This window comes from Bos taurus, chromosome 5, assembly GCF_002263795.3.
Source record: "Bos taurus isolate L1 Dominette 01449 registration number 42190680 breed Hereford chromosome 5, ARS-UCD2.0, whole genome shotgun sequence".
Lineage (NCBI taxonomy): Eukaryota > Metazoa > Chordata > Mammalia > Artiodactyla > Bovidae > Bos > Bos taurus.
The window spans coordinates 39860403-39879400 of NC_037332.1; the positions used below are offsets into that span (position 1 = coordinate 39860403).

Below are 18998 nucleotides of genomic sequence, written 5' to 3' on the forward strand. Positions count from 1 at the left end.
TCCCTAAAAAATTCTTCAACGGTAAAGAATCTGCCTGTCAATATGGGTTCAAACCCTGGGTTGGGAAGATCCCCTGGAGAATGTAAAGGCAACCCACTCCAGTATTCTTGCCTGGGAAATCCCATAGATAGGAATTACTTATTTATCTATTTATGTATTAATCCAGGTAAGCAATAGTTCATTGGACATGGCTTAGCCACTAAACAACAACAAAATACTTTCACATGTCTTTAATAATCAATCTACACATACATATGCATATAAAACAGATGTACATCATTTATTTGAAAAATGTGTTCCCTTAGGCTTGCATATGACTCATTATCTTATTACTTAGGGAATTCCTAAATCTTTATGTAACACTGCAGACCATGAATACGTAGCTTTTTAAGATACTGTACCAACGGCCACCATAAATGCTGAGCATCACAGTGTCAGTTTCTACTTTTGGACAAATTCCTATACAACTCAGCCTATCCCATGTGTCACGTTGTCACATGCGGCAGAACTCTCCTAGACACTAATTTTACCATCCAATGTCTTATTTTGTTAAGGACTTGTTTTATATATTTGACATATTTTTGACATTCTGATTAAAACTTTGGCTTTGCTTTTGCCTGTTTTAATTCTGCCTCTTTATCTTCTATCTCCTCCACCACACTCTCACACCATATCCGAATCTGTTTGTCTTACTTCATATACATAAGAACAAATTTTAGGTAATTGGAAGAGGGAAGATGAAGTTTTGAATGTGCAGGACTCTTCACAGAGAAAGGGAAAACACAGGGCTCATTGTTATGACGCTGGGTAGAGTCTTTCTTGGAGAAGGCGATGGCACCCCACTCCAGTACTTTTGCCTGGAGAATCCCATGGACGGAGGAGCCTGGTAGGCTGCAGTCCATGGGGTCGTGAAGAGTCGGACACGACTGAGCAACTTCACTTTCACTTTTCACTTGCATGCATTGGAGAAGGAAATGGCAACCCACTCCAGTGTTCTTGCCTGGAGAATCCCAGGGACGGGGGAGCCTGGTGGGCTGCCATCCATGGGGTCGCACAGAGTCAGACATGACTGCAGTGATTTAACAACAGAGTCTTCCTCGCTAGATGCCTTTTAATGATTTTGAGCTTCCATGATTTGAATGGTGATTGTCCCTCCCCTGCCAAAAGATATGTCTATGTTCAAATCACCAGAACCTTGAATGTGACTTTGTTTTGCAAAGAATTTATCAACCATTTTAATTTTAAGACTAAAACAAAGTTAAAAATCTTTAGCTAAAATCATCCTGGATTGTCTAGATGGATCCTAAATCCAATGAGCAATGTTCTTATAAGAGAAACACAACAAGGAAACATAGAGAAGAGGAGGGCGAAATGTGAACACAAAGGCAAAAACCGAAGTGAAGCAGCCACATGCCAAGGAGTATTTAGAGCCTCTGGAAGCTGGGAAAGACAAGAAACAGGTTGTTCCCTGAGATCCTTGGAGACAGTACAGCCCTGCCAACACCATGATTTTGTACTTCTGTTGTTGTAAACCACCAAATCTGTGGTAACATGTTACGACAGCTGCTGCTGCTAAGTCGCTTCAGTCGTGTCTGACTCTGTGTGACCCCATAGACGGCAGCCCTCCAGGCTCCCATGTCCCTGGGATTCTCCAGGCAAGAACACTGGCATGGGTTTCCATTTCCTTTTCCATGAATGAAAGTGAAAAGTGAAAGTGAAGTCACTCAGTCGTGTCTGACTCTTATCAACCCCATCCCACCCGGCTTCTCCGTCCATGGGATTTTCCAGGCAAGAGTACTGGAGTAGGGTGCCATTGCCTTCTCCGTTATGACAGCCCTAGGGAATTAATACCGAGATTTAGAGGCAGAGACTGATGGAAATATCTGTGAGTTTGTAAGTCTGGAAAGTACAAGTTAAAAAGTATAACAAAAGGGTCAAGGAGGCAGTTGGATATTCTCCTCTGCTACTTATGCTGCAAAACCTCAGCCTCATTTAAATGTCTGAAGAATGGAAATGTTGAAACTGTTCTAAAGGGCCATTCTTGGCAAGGGCATGGTGCTCTCAAGATGGTAAAACCTACACTGGGGCTTTTCCAAGCAGCTGGGCAGTCAACAGGTAGGGGCAGGTGAAGTCTGGCTCAGAACAGGAATACCCTGATGGATGTGCAGTAAAAACTGCAGCTGATAAACTGACTCCAAACATGCATGAAGGTCCAATACTAAAATAGCTCCAAACAAATGGAAGCTCAGGAGTATGTCCTGAGTAGAAAGTCATACTTGACTACAGAAAATATTTGGAAGAATGGTGAGAGATAAAGAAAAATCAACTGGAGTCAATTTAGGGTAAGTTTTAGATTCCAGATGAAGACGTAAGATTTGTGACTAAATGAAGTCTGAGGTAAAGAAAGAAGAACAAGCAAAGAGCCTTGGAGTTACATTACAACCATGAGAGGATCAGGCCTCAGTGGGAAACCCTTGGCCCAGTGATGCAAATGACTTTCAAAACAGGAAATTGGAAGTGGGTGTTAGGAAGATAGACTTTCAAGATGTACCTTATGAATAATTAAGGAAGGAATTTGATATCAATAAGCTAATAATATATCTACAAATATAGCTAAAGGTGTAAAAGCTCCTCTTTTTAAGAACGAAAAGCAGTTATGTTCATTCTTATTAATATACTCTAACATCAGCACCTATGAGATGGTAAGTATCTAAAACAAAAAAGTTTTTGGCATATCTTTACAATACTCCCTGTATAAAACCATTTATATAAGTAATAGGGCTAATCTAGCAAAAATGACTAATACCAATTATTTTAGAAAAATGTATCTAGAATTAAATGTGGTTCTGTATCTGGCCTGCTTTCCTTCCCCAGAAGGGGTCAGGACTTTTGACTCATACCACATCACAAGAACAGGATTTAAAAGTTTGCTTTCTAATTTTTTTCCTGTCCAGTCTTGAGCTAAGCAGCCCAGCTCATCATTTTACAATTAGAACCTCAAGATTGGCTATGTCCATACCAGGCCATACTCATAATATATCTCTATGTCCCACTTATTTACTCCTATTTGTCATTTATGGATATATATATCTCCATATATATGTTTGTGTTTCTTTTACTTCTTAATCATATTTTGGGGCCACTCAGGGCTTCGTATACCTAGTATGATGTCTTGTAGGTAAAAGTACTTGATAAATATTTGGAGAAATCATAAACAAAATACAAATACAGAAATTGTGCTTATATGGCAGAAAGTGAAGAGGAACTAAAAAGCCTCTTGATGAAAGTGAAAGTGGAGAGTCAAAAAGTTGGCTTAAAGCTCAACATTCAGAAAATGAAGATCATGGCATCCGGTCCCATCACTTCATGGGAACTAGATGGGGAAATAGTGGAAACAGTGTCAGACTTTATTTTTCTGGGCTCCAAAATCACTGCAGATGGTGACTGCAGCCATGAAATTAAAAGACGCTTACTCCTTGGAAGGAAAGTTATGACCAACCTAGATAGCATATTCAAAAGCAGAGACATTACTTTGCCAACAAAGGTCCGTCTAGTCAAGGCTATGGTTTTTCCTGTGGTCATGTATGGATGTGAGAGTTGGACTGTGAAGAAGGCTGAGCGCCAAAGAATTGATGCTTTTGAACTGTGGTGTTGGAGAAGAGTCTTGAGAGTCCCTTGGACTGCAAGGAGATCCAACCAGTCCATTCTAAAGGAGATCAGCCCTGGGATTTCTTTGGAAGGAATGATGCTAAAGCTGAAACTCCAGTACTTTGGCCACCTCATGCGAAGAGTTGACTCATTGGAAAAGACTCTGATGCTGGAAGGGATTGGGGGCAGGAGGAGAAGGGGACGACAGAGGATGAGATGGCTGGATGGCATCACTGACTCGATGGACATGAGTCTGCCTGAACTCTGGGTGTTGGTGATAGACAGGGAGGCCTGGCATGCTGCAATTCATGGGGTCGCAAAGAGTTGGACACGACTGAGCGACTGATCTGATCTGATCTGAGAGTTTACAATGTCTCAGCACAACCATGTGTACAACAATCACTTTATTTTCTCCTTCAACCCTGAATCAGGCAGGCTACTGGTAGTAGAAAAGAGGGCATTATATTACTTGAACCCTCCAAAAAATATCCATGCGTTATGGCTTTTATATCTATATTCAACTCATAAATTATCCTGCCTTTTCTAAAGCAGAGGATAAAGCTCATCTCCATTCTCTTAAGCTCTCTCCCATTCTCTTTAACTCTGAGTTGGTCCTTTCTGATTTCTCTCCTCCACTGCTACTGTTTTACCTAATTTTTATTTATTTTATTCATATCCCTAGATGTTCCTATAAAAGGATTTGTACCTCTTGTAATTTTATCCAATCCCTTTAGCCTTGGTAGAAGCTACTGGATGTATTTTATTTTTCCAAAACCACCCACACAGATAGGTTGGAAGCAAAGGTCATCTTTCCTTTGGAAAGCATTTCATGCCCCTAGCCAAATGGACAATAATCAGGAGCAGAGGGACTCTGTGTCACCTTTCTTCAGCCAAGTCTCTTGCTACCTGTTTGCTATTTCTGGGGTCAGAAAGAGAGGTGAGTACTTTGCACAACAGAGGCAAGTACCCGGAATTAGGACTGAGAGCTCAAGTTCCTGAGTTTCAACTGAGTCAGTTCTGAGTCAGGTCACTTTTTACAGATAACAGTGTAGAAAATCAGATTTTTAACTGTATAAGGTCAGAGGCTTCTCTCTGTTAAAAAAAAAAAAAAAAAAAAAAACAAGGGTAAAATATTATCTTTAAGGAGGAAACAGACAGAACAGGCTCCATGTTGAAAGCAGGACTCCATCCTGGGCCGGACTGTGGACTTTGAGCTATATGCCCAGTATTTATGGAACCTACATACTAACTGGAAAACTAGACCCCCTCCCCCGACCCATGAAAGAGCCCCAGGGCTCGTATCTAGACTCTCCATCGCCTAAAAGAATACACTAATTATCTGTGTAACCGAATAGAATCATAAATTCTATTATGCTTATTGGGGTATGACCACAGGTCTATTGATAATTGTCCACTGTTAACTACCTAGGCTTAAGGCATACGAATCATAGGTTTAAGGCATATGAATCACGGGTTAATTTTTATTGTATCTTTCTTTTCCTTTGTTCAGAGTAGTTTCAGAGAATTTGGGGAGGTGGGTTTGAACACGTACACTTGGGGTATATAAGATTTTCACAAAAACTGATTGGGGTCCTTGGCTAAGAGGAGACTCTGCCTTGGGCCCACCGTGTAATAAACTGCATTCCACTATCTGCATTGTCCTTCTGAGTGAGTTTGTTTCCCGGAATGTGTGTCTACAACAGTATATTAACCTGACAGGTATTTAGATTGGTTGCAAAAGGATATAGAATAGGAGACATAAATCTTACTTTAATACTCAGATCAAAAGACCCTTCTTTAGAAGGTCTTATTTTGATAACCAGCCCTGAGCAGTAACGTAGAGATATATTTTCAAATAGTTTTAGCCCATAATGCTCAGAATTAAAAAGACAAATTCTAACTGTTCTTTGGAGGAAAAGAGAAGCAAGCCTTATGGGTATTGAAAGGCCAAAAGTTACAAGGTTTTGGTTTGTGGTGCTTTGTCATATGCTTTATATTGCTGTGCCTTCTAAGCCACACTGATTAATTCTTTGAGCAGCTTCAGAAACACACAGAATGACCTCCAGTCTAAGAAAAAGTAGATGTTTCAAAAATAACTCCAGGCAATGTATCACGTGTTCTAGATTCTCCAATGTTGCCATAGTAAATGCTGCTATTTCCTCAGGATTTAAATACAATTCAAATCCTCAGGAACTTCCATTTCAATCTAAAACACAAGTTTTTGAAAGTACCTGGAAACCATTACCCACTTGGGGATTCTAGCTGAAAAAAACTAGTCCATTGTTTGAAAATGAAAACGGGCATTTAAAGGCTTCTCTCTGGCACTGACACAACTACTCTGTGTGATGTTAGAGGCTCTAGACCCAACACAGAGACCATTTGGCAGGACTCGGGGAGGAGCCAGAGGTGTGACAAAATTCCTTGAAGAGAAGGAGAAGTAGATTGCGCTTTGGCATCCCAGAGTGTATGATTCACTGATTCTTCTCTAGGGAAAATTTGCATGTAGCCTCATGAAAACCCAGAAATTTATATTTGAAATGAGAACAACAAAAGTGAAGCTACAGGAAAGCATCAAGAAAATAGTAAATTTTTAAAATGCAATCTCCTACAAGGAGCCTAATTATTTTTTTCATTTTTTAAACTATTACTTTGGCAAAGATTTAAAAAAATACTAAATACTAAGTAGCAATGTGGTAGAAGAGAAACTCATATACTGGTGGTGGAAGTAAAAACTTATACCTTTCTACAGTGTAATTTTGCAGTATAACTCATGAGCTTAAGCATGCTTACACTCAATAATTTAAATTACAAATGTTTATTCTGAGGAAATAATCTAAATAATCTGAATAATTCAGAGAAACATTTATGTACTGAGATGATAATTGCAGAGATTTATAACAATTCTAGTCTTTCATATGATACACCTTTAAACATAAGGACATTTTTCTTCATTTTCTTTCTTTTTTTTTTTTGAAAACATATCCAGGATTCTCTCAATTGTTCCTCATAGCACAGTTTCCAGGCTATTTTATATTCTGGCCAACCTTTCTCTTCCACACAAACCATCACCAGAAGTATTCTATAATTTTTCCTCTGAAAGCAGTAGCATATGATCCAACATAACATTCTAAATCTGACCTGAGCATCTCGAGGAACTCTAGGAATGGTATCAAATTTATGTCGTTCATCCCCAAAAATGCTCAAGAGAAGTAACACTTCCAGTAGCTTGTTTTGGAAAGATGTGCTTTCCATTATTTCATGTCATTATCCTAAATTTAATCTTTAGAATGTTGAAAGCTGGTATCTGAAAAATACCTATTGGACACCTAAAATAATTACCTTCATAAAACTGAATTTAATTTGGCACCTCCTGTCTTCAGTGGACACCACTATAAATAAAAACCATGTGAGTTTTATTTCTGCATTGGTTGCCAAAATTATTTTTCACTTCTATTTATTGAAGGAGGAAACAGAACAGGCTCCATCTTGAAAGCAGGACTCCATTTTGGGCTGGACTGTGGACTTTGAGCTATATGCCCAGTATTTATGGAAATGACATACCAACTGGAAAACCAGACCCCCCGGATGGAAGAGCCCCAGGGCTCGTAGCTAGACACTCCACCTAGGTGGAGAGTCTATTCACCTAAAAGAACACCCTAATTATCTGTGTAACCGAATAGAATCATAAATTCCATTATGCTTATTGGGGTATGACCACAGGCCTATTGATAATTGTCCACTGTTAACTACCTAGGCTAAGGCATATGAGAATCACAGGTTAACTTTGTACCTTTCTTTTCCTTTGTTCAGAGTAGTTTCAGAGAATTTGGGGAGGTGGGTTTGAGCATGCACACTTAGGGTATATAAGGTTTTCACAAAAACTGGTCAGGGTCCTTGGCTAAGGGGAGACTCTGCCTTGGGCCCACCAGTGTAATAAACTGCACTCCACTATCTGCATTGTCCTTCTGAGTGAGTTTGTTTCCCAGAACACGTGGCTAAAACATTAGGACACAATCACAAGAGAACAATACTGATACTACTAACAAGAAGAATATATAAAATAATTTAAGTAATAATAGTTTTTGCAGAGCCCATCAGAGAGTTGAATTTGTGAGGAAATCTAATGAATTAAATCATCATTGATAGAGTCATGGGAAGAGGAGGAAGTAGTCACAAATGTTCATAAGAAAAACTCAGTTTAACTTTTCATAGATATTTAAAGACAGAGTGCATGCTGGCATGACTTTTTTGAATCCACGGGAAATAAAGGAGAGTCTTTTCCTGTTGACAAGTTCTTTTTTGTAGGCTTCACCAGATTTATTCAATAAAGTTTGGAAGCAGAAGAGTGCTGAGAGACCACCCTTAAAGGCAATGTTTCTATATCTCACTGATATTATCGGTAAAAATATGAAGATTATTCTGATAAACTCAGGTAAATCAGGTAAGCTCTGATTACTCTAATGATTAATCATTAAGGTTTTATATTTAGAGAATTTCATTAAATTAGCTAAATTTTTATGCTAGAAAATATTCATAATGCAAAAGAAAGCCATAAAGGAGGAATAGAAAGACATAAACATGAAATATTTAGAAGGCAAAAATATCAGGCAAATATAAATTCAACTACACCAGTGATAACATCAAATGTTAATGGATTAAATACTCTAATCAAAAGGCAGAGATTGTAGGCTAGATATAAAATAAGATCCAACTATATGCTGTCAACAGAAAATATACTTTAGATTCAACAATACAAATAGGTTGGCAATTGTAAAAGATATAACATGGAAACAGGAACCATAACAAATAGAAGCATCTATGTTAATATCAGAAGCACCCTATTCAAATGCAACTTTTGTTTCCCAATCTCCCTTCTCTGTTTTTCTTTAGCACTAAACACCATGTGACTTACTTTACATTTTAGTTAGTTGCTTATTACAATCTCTCCTAGTAGAAAGTAAGCTCTTTAAAGATAGGGCTATGGCGTTTGGTTTGGGTTTTTTTTTTTTTTTTTTTGCTTTTTTTTTCCTCTCTCATTTACTCACAGCTGGTCCATTATGAATCCAGCATCTAGGATAGATTCAGATACACGATGGCAGCTCAATATGTATACATTTAATGAATGAACTTTATAAGCCTTAATTAGTTGCTAAGGATAGAATAGTGAATCAAACAAAAGTCTTCCTTCTCATGAAACATAATTTATAATAGAATAATTTTTTTTAGTGAGAAGCATATTTTATTGAGCTACACAGTAAGCATACACAATTAATGGAGATGATTGCAATTATTATTCCTTTTTCAAAGCCAAACCAAATTTTAAACATGTGTGTATTTCATTTGCTCTCCAGTATCTATAATTAACATCAATTTGACTGGATATTGAAGATCATCTACTGTTTTATTACTGTCATCCATTTTCATTCTATTTGGAGAAGCAGAAACTGCTCGTGCATTATTTTATCAAATATCTAAATGGTTTAAAAAATTGTTTTTCAAATGGTTGGATTTTGCCAAGTATGTTTATAAATAATTCTTATACTCACAAGCATAATGTAATAGAAATGTTTCACTTGTTTCTAATTCATTTGAACTTCATAAACTTATATACAGAATTGCTCAGTTGTGTTCAACTTTTTGTGGCCCCATGGACTGCAGTGCACCAGGCTTCCCTGTCATTCACCATCGCCCAGAGTTTGCTCATACTCATTTCCATTAAGTCGGTGGTGCCATCCAACCATCTCATCCTCCCCTTCCCTCCTACCTTCAATCTTTTCCAATATCAGGGTACTTTCCAATGAGTCAGCTCTTTGCATCCAGTGGCTAAAGTACTGGAACTTCAGCTTCAGCATCAGTTGTTCCAATGAATATTCAGGCTTGATTTCCTTTAGGATTGACTGGTTTGATCTTCATGCAGTCCAAGGGATTCTCAGGAGTCTTCTCCAACACCACAGTTTGAAAGCATCAATTCTTTGGCATTCAGCCTTCTTTATGGTCCAACTCTTACATCCATACATGACTACTGGGAAAACCATAGCTTTGACTAGATGGACTTTTGTCAACAAAATGATGTCTCTGCTTTTTAATCCTCTGTCTAGATTTTTCATAGCTTTTCTCTCAAGGAGAAAGAGTCTTTTAATTTCATGGCTACAGTTACCATCCACAGTGATTTTGGAGCCCAAGAAAATAAAGTCTGTAACTGTTTCCATTGTTTCTCCATCTATTTGCTGTGAAGTGATGGAGCCAGATGCCATGATCTTTGCTTTTTGAATGTTGAGTTTTAAGTGAGCTTTTTCACTCTCTCCTCTTTCACCTTCATCAAGAGGCTCTTTAGTTCCTCTTTGCTTTCAACCATTAGGGTGGTGTCATCTGCATATCTGAGGTTACTGATATTTCTCCTGGCAATCTTGATTTCAGCTTGTGCTTCATCTAGCCCTGTATTTTGCATGAGGTACTCTGCATAGAAGTTAAATAAGCAGGGTGACAATATACAACATCGATGTACTCCTTTACTAATTTTGAATCAGTCTGTTGTTCCATGTCCAGTTCTAACTGTTGCTTTTGACCTGCATACAGGTTTCTCAGGAGGCAGTTTACGTGGTCTAGTATTCCCATCTCTTGAGGAATTTTCCACAATTTGTTGTGATCCACATAGTAAAAGTCTTTAGTGTAATCAATGAAGCAGAAGTAGATGGTTTTTCTGGAATTCTCTTGCTTTTTCTATGATCCAATGGATGTTGACAATTTGATCTCTGGTTTTTCTGCCATTTCTAAAACCATCTTATACAGCTGGAAGTTATCGGTTCAGGTATTGTTGAAGCCTAGCTTAGAGGATTTTGAGCATGACCTTGCTAGCATATGAAATGAGTGTAATTGTGTGATAGTTTTAATGTTCTTTAGCATTGCTTTTCTTTGGGATTGGAATGAAAACTGACCTTGTCCAGTCCTGTGGCAACTGCTGAGTTTTCTAAATTTTATTTCTTTAGACTTAAATTGAAAAAAAGTAGGGAAAACCACTAGGCCATTCAGGTAATGCAGAGAATTGTTTAACAATAAAATATATCCTGTGCTGTGCTTAGTCGCTCAGTTGTGTCCAACACTTTGCAACCCCATGGACTGTAGCCCACCCGGCTTCACTGTCCATGGGGATTCTCCAGGCAAGAATACTGGCATGGGCTGCCATGCCCTCCTCTAGAGGATCTTCTCAACCCAGGGATCAAACCCACGTCTCCCACATTTCAGGCAGATTCTTTACTGTCTGAGCCACCAGGGAAGCCCAAGAATACTGGAATGAGTAGCCTATCTCTTCTCCAGAGGATCTTCTCAATCCAGGAATTTAACCAGGGTCTCCTGCAATGCAGGTCAATCCTTTACCAGCTGAGCTACCTGAGAAGCCCAAAAATGTGCCCTAAACCCTTGTTATAGATTTCAAATTTATATTTCATTAATTTCCCATGATAAGAAGACATTATCCTAAAAAGGTAAATTTAAATTAAAACTTCTCAGGGAGCAATACAAATAAATTCCATTATGTAAAGATTAAAATGAGCAGGTTTAAGTTATGCTGGAACTAATTCTTGTTGTTGGTTTTTTTGTTTTTTTAAAGGAGCATTCTATTCACTTTTGTCTTTTTTTCTTCCCTTTGTGACAACAAAGGCCATATTTTATGCCTCTTCCTTATGCATCTAAAATAAATTCTAATAACTACAAATTTGGTTAGAAATATTGTCAACAATGACAAGGATTAACAGGCTATTTTATCAAAACAATCCTCTATCTTCTTTTATATCTGAGAAAATAAGCTAACGTGATATTGAAGACTGGTGATAACAAATGACAATGGTAATAACTTCTACACAAGGGAAAGTACCCACTTACTCTTATAATTTTTTTTTCTTTTAGAAAATCTGAATAAAATATGAGGGGGAAAACAGTTGAGGTCCTAAACTTCTTTTAAAACCTGTTTTGAGGAAATTCAAGCCAGACAGGAACATACTCGGAGTTATGCCAGTAAGATTTAAGTGTTTAATCTTTATGATCAACTGTCTTTTTTTTTTTTTTTAATGCAGAGCTATAGTACCTCTGTAATTTGATAAAAAGGATAATAAATAATGCTATAGATACCGTTTGTCAATATAACACCTTCTCTGTACTTTTTTCCTAATACATCTTAGACTTACATATAGCTCAAATAAGAAACCCAGGAGGCCTCTCCTTGCTCCCCCATTATATTAATAGATTAGCCATGCTGCTTCGTCCTTTATAGCTTTAAAACATTTAGTTTGTTGTGGTTTTGTTTACTACCAAAGTGTGGGGTTACTAAAAAAATAATTTTTTTAAAGAAAATTTTCAGGGTAGAGAAGACTCTTGAGAGTCCCTTGGACTGCAAGGAGATCCAACCAGTCCATTCTGAAGGAGATCAGCCCTGGGATTTCCTTGGAAGGAATGATGCTAAAGCTGAAACTCCAGTACTTTGGCCACCCAATGCGAAGAGTTGACTCATTGGAAAAGACTCTGATGCTGGGAGGGATTGAGGGCAGGAGGAGAAGGGGACAACAGAGGATGAGATGGCTGGATGGCATCACTGACTCGATGGACGTGAGTCTGAGTGAACTCCAGGAGTTGGTGATGGACAGGGAGGCCTGGCATGCTGTGATTCATGGGGTCACAAAGAGTTGGACATGACTGAGTGACTGAACTGAACTGAATACAAAAAAAAAGAATTCATCTCAAAACATGAACAGATTAATCAAACAAATAAACTCACCTGTCTTCGCATCTTTCCAATCATCCGAAAGAATAGTCTTCGTCTGGATAGTGTACTTAGATATAGGACTATGATTGTCTGAACCACGGCTCCAAGTAAGTGCCACCGAAGTGGCTCTAATGTCTTCTATTCGCAGACCACCTGGAGGGCCTGGAGGGCCTGGAATGAAAATATGGGTAATGAATCAATGAATCCCATCCAGTGAATTGGGTGCATATTGGCATACAAAATTGTCTTCCTTGCAATTAATCTAAAGAATATTTACACAATGAAATCAGTGTTGCCACATTCCTTTTAAGCATAAACTATAAGAAGCAATACTAATGGTATTTATAGTTTTTACTAAATGATTTCATGATGTCTTTTTATGAAAAGAGATAAATACCATCCTTTAAAATGGCATTATTATTCAGGATATATATGATAATCTTTGACTCATAAAATACAATTGACATCAAGGAACCTAACAGATTTTAATCATAGTGAGATTTAATGAAATTTTGCTGAATAAATGAATCAGAGTAGATAACACTGCCTAGATATGAGGATAGTTAGTCATAGTTTCATTCTGCCTCCCCAAAATGGAACAAATACTTTTTAATAATTCTAAATGTTATAGTTAATTTATTTTACTTGGAGTAGAAATTTCTGAAAATGACTGTATGTACCATTTTGGGTAATACAGTCTATGTTAGTTAAAGTAATAGAAATAATATTAACAGAAATATTTCTATGTATATAAAAGGTAGAAAACAACTATTAATTCAGGCATACCAGGAATGATCTAAAAACATCAAATAATATACTGAAGAAACAGGTCAGAAGACAATGTTAAAAATAGGATTTCACAGATGCTTAATAACTCAGTATTAATATTATTCATTTATTCTCTAAACTGAGAACACTGTGTTGAGTGGGAGAAATGAAAAGATAAATGAGACATAACTTTTAGGCTTTGAACAGATCTTTGTCGTGAAAAGGGTGGAATGGCACAGTAAATAAGCGACTGTAAAAGACAGTAGCAAATGCCAAGTTTATGGTTTACAGCATACTTAGACTTTGCATCATGATGTTTTCTTTTTAAAACTGTGAGAAAAAGTTCTTTAGATGGTAATGTAGCGTCTATCACTTACAATGCTAAACAAGGTTCTGTTGCCAGAGAACTCCTAAGATAGACATTTCAGACAATGACATCACTTTTCTTTGCATCAGAAAGGAGGCCATCCCCAATTGAATTAGGCACAGTGAACAAAATAATCAACAACGTTAGCAGAGTGGCAAATTTTTAAAGTATTAAATAAAACACATGTTTTTATCTTTTAGGTGAAAGCAAATACAAAGAGAAATCTTGAGAGCAGCTAGAGAAAATGGGCACATTATTTAAGTGCCTTCCCGTTTAAATGTCAGATCAGCTGCTTTATCTCCAGGGCCTTGTTCTCCACATGGGCTTTGGTCTTTACAGAGGTATAGATAACACTCCAAACCTGCACCAATTTCTTTGTAATTGGTCCCAAAGAGAAAAATGTGTATAGAACAACACAGTTGCATTACTACTAACAGTAAAATAACACAAGACACAGCCTATTTATGATAGTAACTTTTATTTAGAAGCACAAAACATAAATTAATAAGGGCAAATAGATTCTTATAAATATATATGTAATAGTATTTTTATACTTACTGATGTTAATTAAAAGTAACAATAATATGCCATCCAAAATTAATGAAAATAGCCACATAAATTATATAAACCACATTTGATATTCAGAAAGAACATGTTGCATTTTCCATATGTAAAGACTACATTGAAAAACAATACACATTCTTGATCAGAACCACAATGTTCCTTACTTCACATTAAGCATCAGCCCAAGTCAATTACTGAGTGGAATATTTCAGAGTATTAAAATTAAAATTTAGAAATGAAAAATTAAAAACTATATTTTTTTAAAAAAAGAGAAAGTCTTATAATGCAGGCATTCATACACTTTTTCTGAGCATAAGGAAATGTTAAAGGGAATTTAAGGCAAAATCGCCATAGGTTAGACTTTTATCATTAAGGTGTAAATCATTTCCCCACTATTACTCTCTGAAATTTTCGGATGGCAAATGAATGACTTTTGGAAAGGTCAGGTTAAAGCTGCATATTAATAATGCATTAATTGGGATACTATATGCATAATAATTCATCCCATTCACTGAGGAACAATATGAAGCAAAAGGCTGTAATTATATTTATGCATTTCTTTCTTTGATATATGCCTGGCCTATACTGACCCTTCTTAATAAATATTTGGTGAAGACATAAATAAATTTATCACATTGACCTTCAGAGCTCTGTAAACATAACAGTTATACACAACACAATCTCATTCTTTCATTTGCTCTGAAACTGTATTGCATTAAGAAGGTGAAATTGAGAAAATAAATGAAAAGGAGTTGGTTGATAACCCCAAAACCATAGTGTGGCAATATAACTTGGTAGTAATTTACCAAGTAGGTTTTTTTTCCATGTAGTAATTAAATACAAATATCCCCTAGGAAATACCTGAGAGGAAATATACTACTAAAGAACAGAGATTTTAGAGTTTAAAAAGGCTTGATTTTAAATTCAGTGCCTTGATTTATCTTGGGCAAGTTTATCAAATTGACTAAGCTTTCATTTTCTCAGGTATAAAATAGGAGTAATAAAAACTGACCAGATTGTTGTTAGGATTAAAATAAAAATCTTTAAGGAATGTTGTGCTAGGCCTGGTTTACAGAAAGCCCTTAGTAAATTTTAGTCTTAATACTATCAATGTTACACCTGTAAGAGCTTTCTGCACATCTGAGCTGTTGGATAGGATTAATATTTGTATAATAATTAACAAGGATCTGTTTATCAGATTGTTCTGGTAAACACCAGTTCTTTCCACTCAAAATTAAGTTGTTTCTGGTAAATTTTTTGGAGATAAGGAAAACTGGTCATGTGAAGGCCCTCTAGCGTGTACAAAGGATGCAGCGAAACTAGAGTGGTACTGTGGAGAGAAACGTGGCCAGCCTTGCACTGTCTCCCAGGAGAAAGGTTTTCTAAGCAGTGTAGCTCATGTTACTTGCTCCGTTTTTCTGTTCAAAATGGAGAGAAAAGTGCTGTGGCAGAAAATAAAATAATGCAGCCACTAGTTCCTCAGCACAAAGGCAGGCATTTAGAAACTGACCATCCTTCTGGACATAGACAGAGTGGTTATGAACCACTTTCTGTGTGGTTCAACGGAATCTCACTGGCCACATCCATACTCACTTTTCCAAAATTTGTCTAGGTTCTCAATGTATTTACTATTAAATCACTGACTACTGGCAAACAAAATAATATATTTTAGTAAATCCTTATTATATCTGAGTCTTTTATAATTCTTACAAATAACCCTAAAATGTAAGCACGTTATTTTCACTCCTTAACAGATGAGGAAATCCAGACATGAATAGATTAAATAAAATAACCACAGTCATCCAGCTAGCAAAGCTAAAGCTAAGATATGAACACAACCGATTCGCCATCAGGCTTTTCATTTACTACAGTGAAAACAATCATTTAAAAACAATATTACCAGATTCAAATTAAAAAATGGCCTTGACAGCTTTCCTTTAGAGACCTTTTGTGTTGCGGAGAATATGAATTACTTGGGCATTACTGTGCATTTTTGGGAAAATGATAAAAACTGTGTTACATTGATTATAGCTTTTTATATCTTTTTTGTGATCTGTTAACTCAAATAAATGAAGATAAATACATCACATAAATACATCATATAAATTCCTACTGTATTACATCCTAAGGTTTTGTTTTTATTATTGTAAAAGTGTTTGGTAATCTTTCCTGAAATTTACCAATTTTTTAGGAAAAAAAAAAAAACCTATGTATGAACAAAATACAGATGTGATTTCCACTCAGTCTCTTTCATATATAAAATAATTAGAAGGAAAAATGAACAGAAATACAATTATTTCTCAATTCCATCATTTCTTCTTTAGGATTGTAGTAACACTCTGTGAAATAGTTTAGTGACATTTGAGGAAATAGTCAGTGACATTTGAGGAAAAATAGAAGAAAATTTTTTTTTTCAAAATGATTATTCACACATTATAAGTTGACTATATTTTCTCCATCAATAATTTTTTAATTTATTTTTTAATTGAAGGATAATTGCTTTACAGACTTTTGTTGTTTTCTGTCAAACCTCAACATGAATCAGCCATAGCTATACATATACCCCCTCCCTTTTGAACCGCCCTCCCATATCCCTCCCTATCCCATCCCTCTAGATTGATACAGAGCCCCTGTTTGAGTTTCCTGAGCCATATAGCAAATTCCTGTTGCCTATCTGTGTTACATATGGTAATGTAAGTTTCCATGTTACTCTTGACATACATTCATCCTCTCCTCCCCTCTCCCCATGTCCATAAGTCCATTTTCTATATCTGTTTTTCTATTGCTGCCCTGTAAATAAATTCTTCAGTACCGTTTTTCTAGATTCCGTATATATGTGTTAGAATACAGTATTTATCTTTCTCTTTCTGACTTACTTCACTCTGTATAATAGGTTCTAGGTTCATCCACCTCATTAGAACTGACTCAAAGGTATTCCTTTTTATGGCTGAGTAATATTCCATTGTGTATGTGTACCACAACTTTATCCATTCATCTGTCAGTGGACATCTAGGTTGCTTCCATGTTCTAGCTATTGTAATTGAAAAAGACACATGTATCCCATTATTCATTCCATCAATAATTGAGATTCATTTTCATTTAAGTCAAGTGGCATAGAAGATTTGAAACTGGGATCCTCCAAGATTAAACAGGATGCATAGTAGTCAAGCATCATGAGTCAGTGACAATACTTAGCCAAAAACCTTAATGCACTTTCTTCTGCTTAAACACTGACTGGCTTTCTAAACAACTGTGGTTGGAATTGGATCCAACATACTGTTGGTCCTTCTGGGATTCCACTCCACATAGCACACATTTAATATAAGCTTTGACACTAAACAGGAGACACATCCCAGTGTCATCCTGTTTCCACTTGTAATTGCTCAGTAAGCAATTAAGAACAAACCATCACATATAATATCCTATCCCGTGGTTCACTGTTTATTTTTACTAAAATAGTAAATCATAATGAAAAGTTTGAATGCTAAATGTCAATGAAAAGCTTAATGAAAAGTTCAGTGTAAATTATTGTCCCTTTTAAAATAAAGTAATCTGAAAATAACAATGCTGAAAGAACATCAGTTATATTAAGGTGGGTGGCTTCTTCTTTACAAAAATACATCAACTGAAGTCCCTTTTTTACTACAAGCCTGTTCTTGTTCTGAAAATTAGTTAAGACAACTGCTTTATCATAAGGTAATATAACACAAATTGATGTGTGGTGTTGTTGAAGCATGCTGCTGCTGCTAAGTCGCTTCAGTCGTGTCCGACTCTGTGCGACCCCATAGACGGCAGGCTCCCCCGTCCCTGGGACTCTCCAGGCATGAACACTGGAGTGGGTTGCCATTTCCTTCTCCGTTGTTGAAGCATAAGGCTGTATTAAGATGAAGCTGAATATTAAATGGGAATATGGTAGTTTTTAACCTCTAACAATGGTATTTTAACCTTCTACTTGATAAAAACGAACTTAGATCCCCATTAGAAATGAGAATGAGGTTAAAGGGAGGTAAATGAATCAATGTAATTCTAGTTGATATTGATACAGTTTATCTAAAGAAACTGGAGAAGGAAAGCTTCTTTTTTTCCTGGCACTTTTCATACTTGCCATGTGGTGTCCTTTCTAATTTTTATTGATCCTTTCCCAAACTATATTCATATCTGATGGTATATATTGCTGGTATACTTTCAACTAGAGATCGCTTAAGGGGCCCACAATGCTGATTCATGTACATCTCCATGGCAATATTTATGGATATAGGACAATCTCAAATTATTTTTAAAAATCTTATTAAAATGGCAATTGCCCTAGATCTCCAGTCTACATTCTAGGATGCTTCTTTCTGTGACAATAATTGAGACTAGAAAATGAGAAGTAAAAAATGATGGAAATAAGTAACATTTTGAGCCAGAGACATGTATTCCTTTAAGATGGCTGATCAATTGTTTTTTAATTACTTAAATATTTGGGATTTATATATATTTCTCTCAAAACTTCCCTAAGAGTTCTTCCAACCACAGATGGGAATGCTACAGTTACTAAAGGAGATATTTATATAATATCCCATGCCTAAGAGTAAGCCTATTTAAGAACAGCAAAAGTATTTCTTGTGAAGAAATAAGAATTTTAAGCATGTTTGTTTGACCAAAGCGGGGAAAGGGAAATATTTTCAAATAATGAAATTTAAGCAGTTCCAATATTACTCTCTCATTTCTACCCATGTCCTTCCAAAAAGTCTTGACCTTCCTTTCAAAATAAAGATCCAAGAAGGCCGATGCTAGGAGTTAACAATTAAATATGTATACATGCTGTTAATCACTTTGTTATCTTCACTTAAATCTAGCTACTGAGATGACAGTTTTCTCCACATGCTGTCCAATTTCACTTCCCAATTCCAG

General features: G+C 36.4%; 1 protein-coding gene across 3 annotated transcripts in view; it reads right to left on the reverse strand.

Annotated features, from left to right (window-relative positions):
- CNTN1 (contactin 1) overlaps positions 1-18998 on the reverse strand; it is a 404879-nt gene that overhangs the window by 89866 nt on the left and 296015 nt on the right. For all 3 annotated transcript variants that reach the window (XM_010805057.4, XM_059886103.1, NM_174280.2), the window contains 1 exon segment: positions 12416-12574. In XM_010805057.4, coding sequence (XP_010803359.1) covers positions 12416-12574 — 159 coding nt within the window.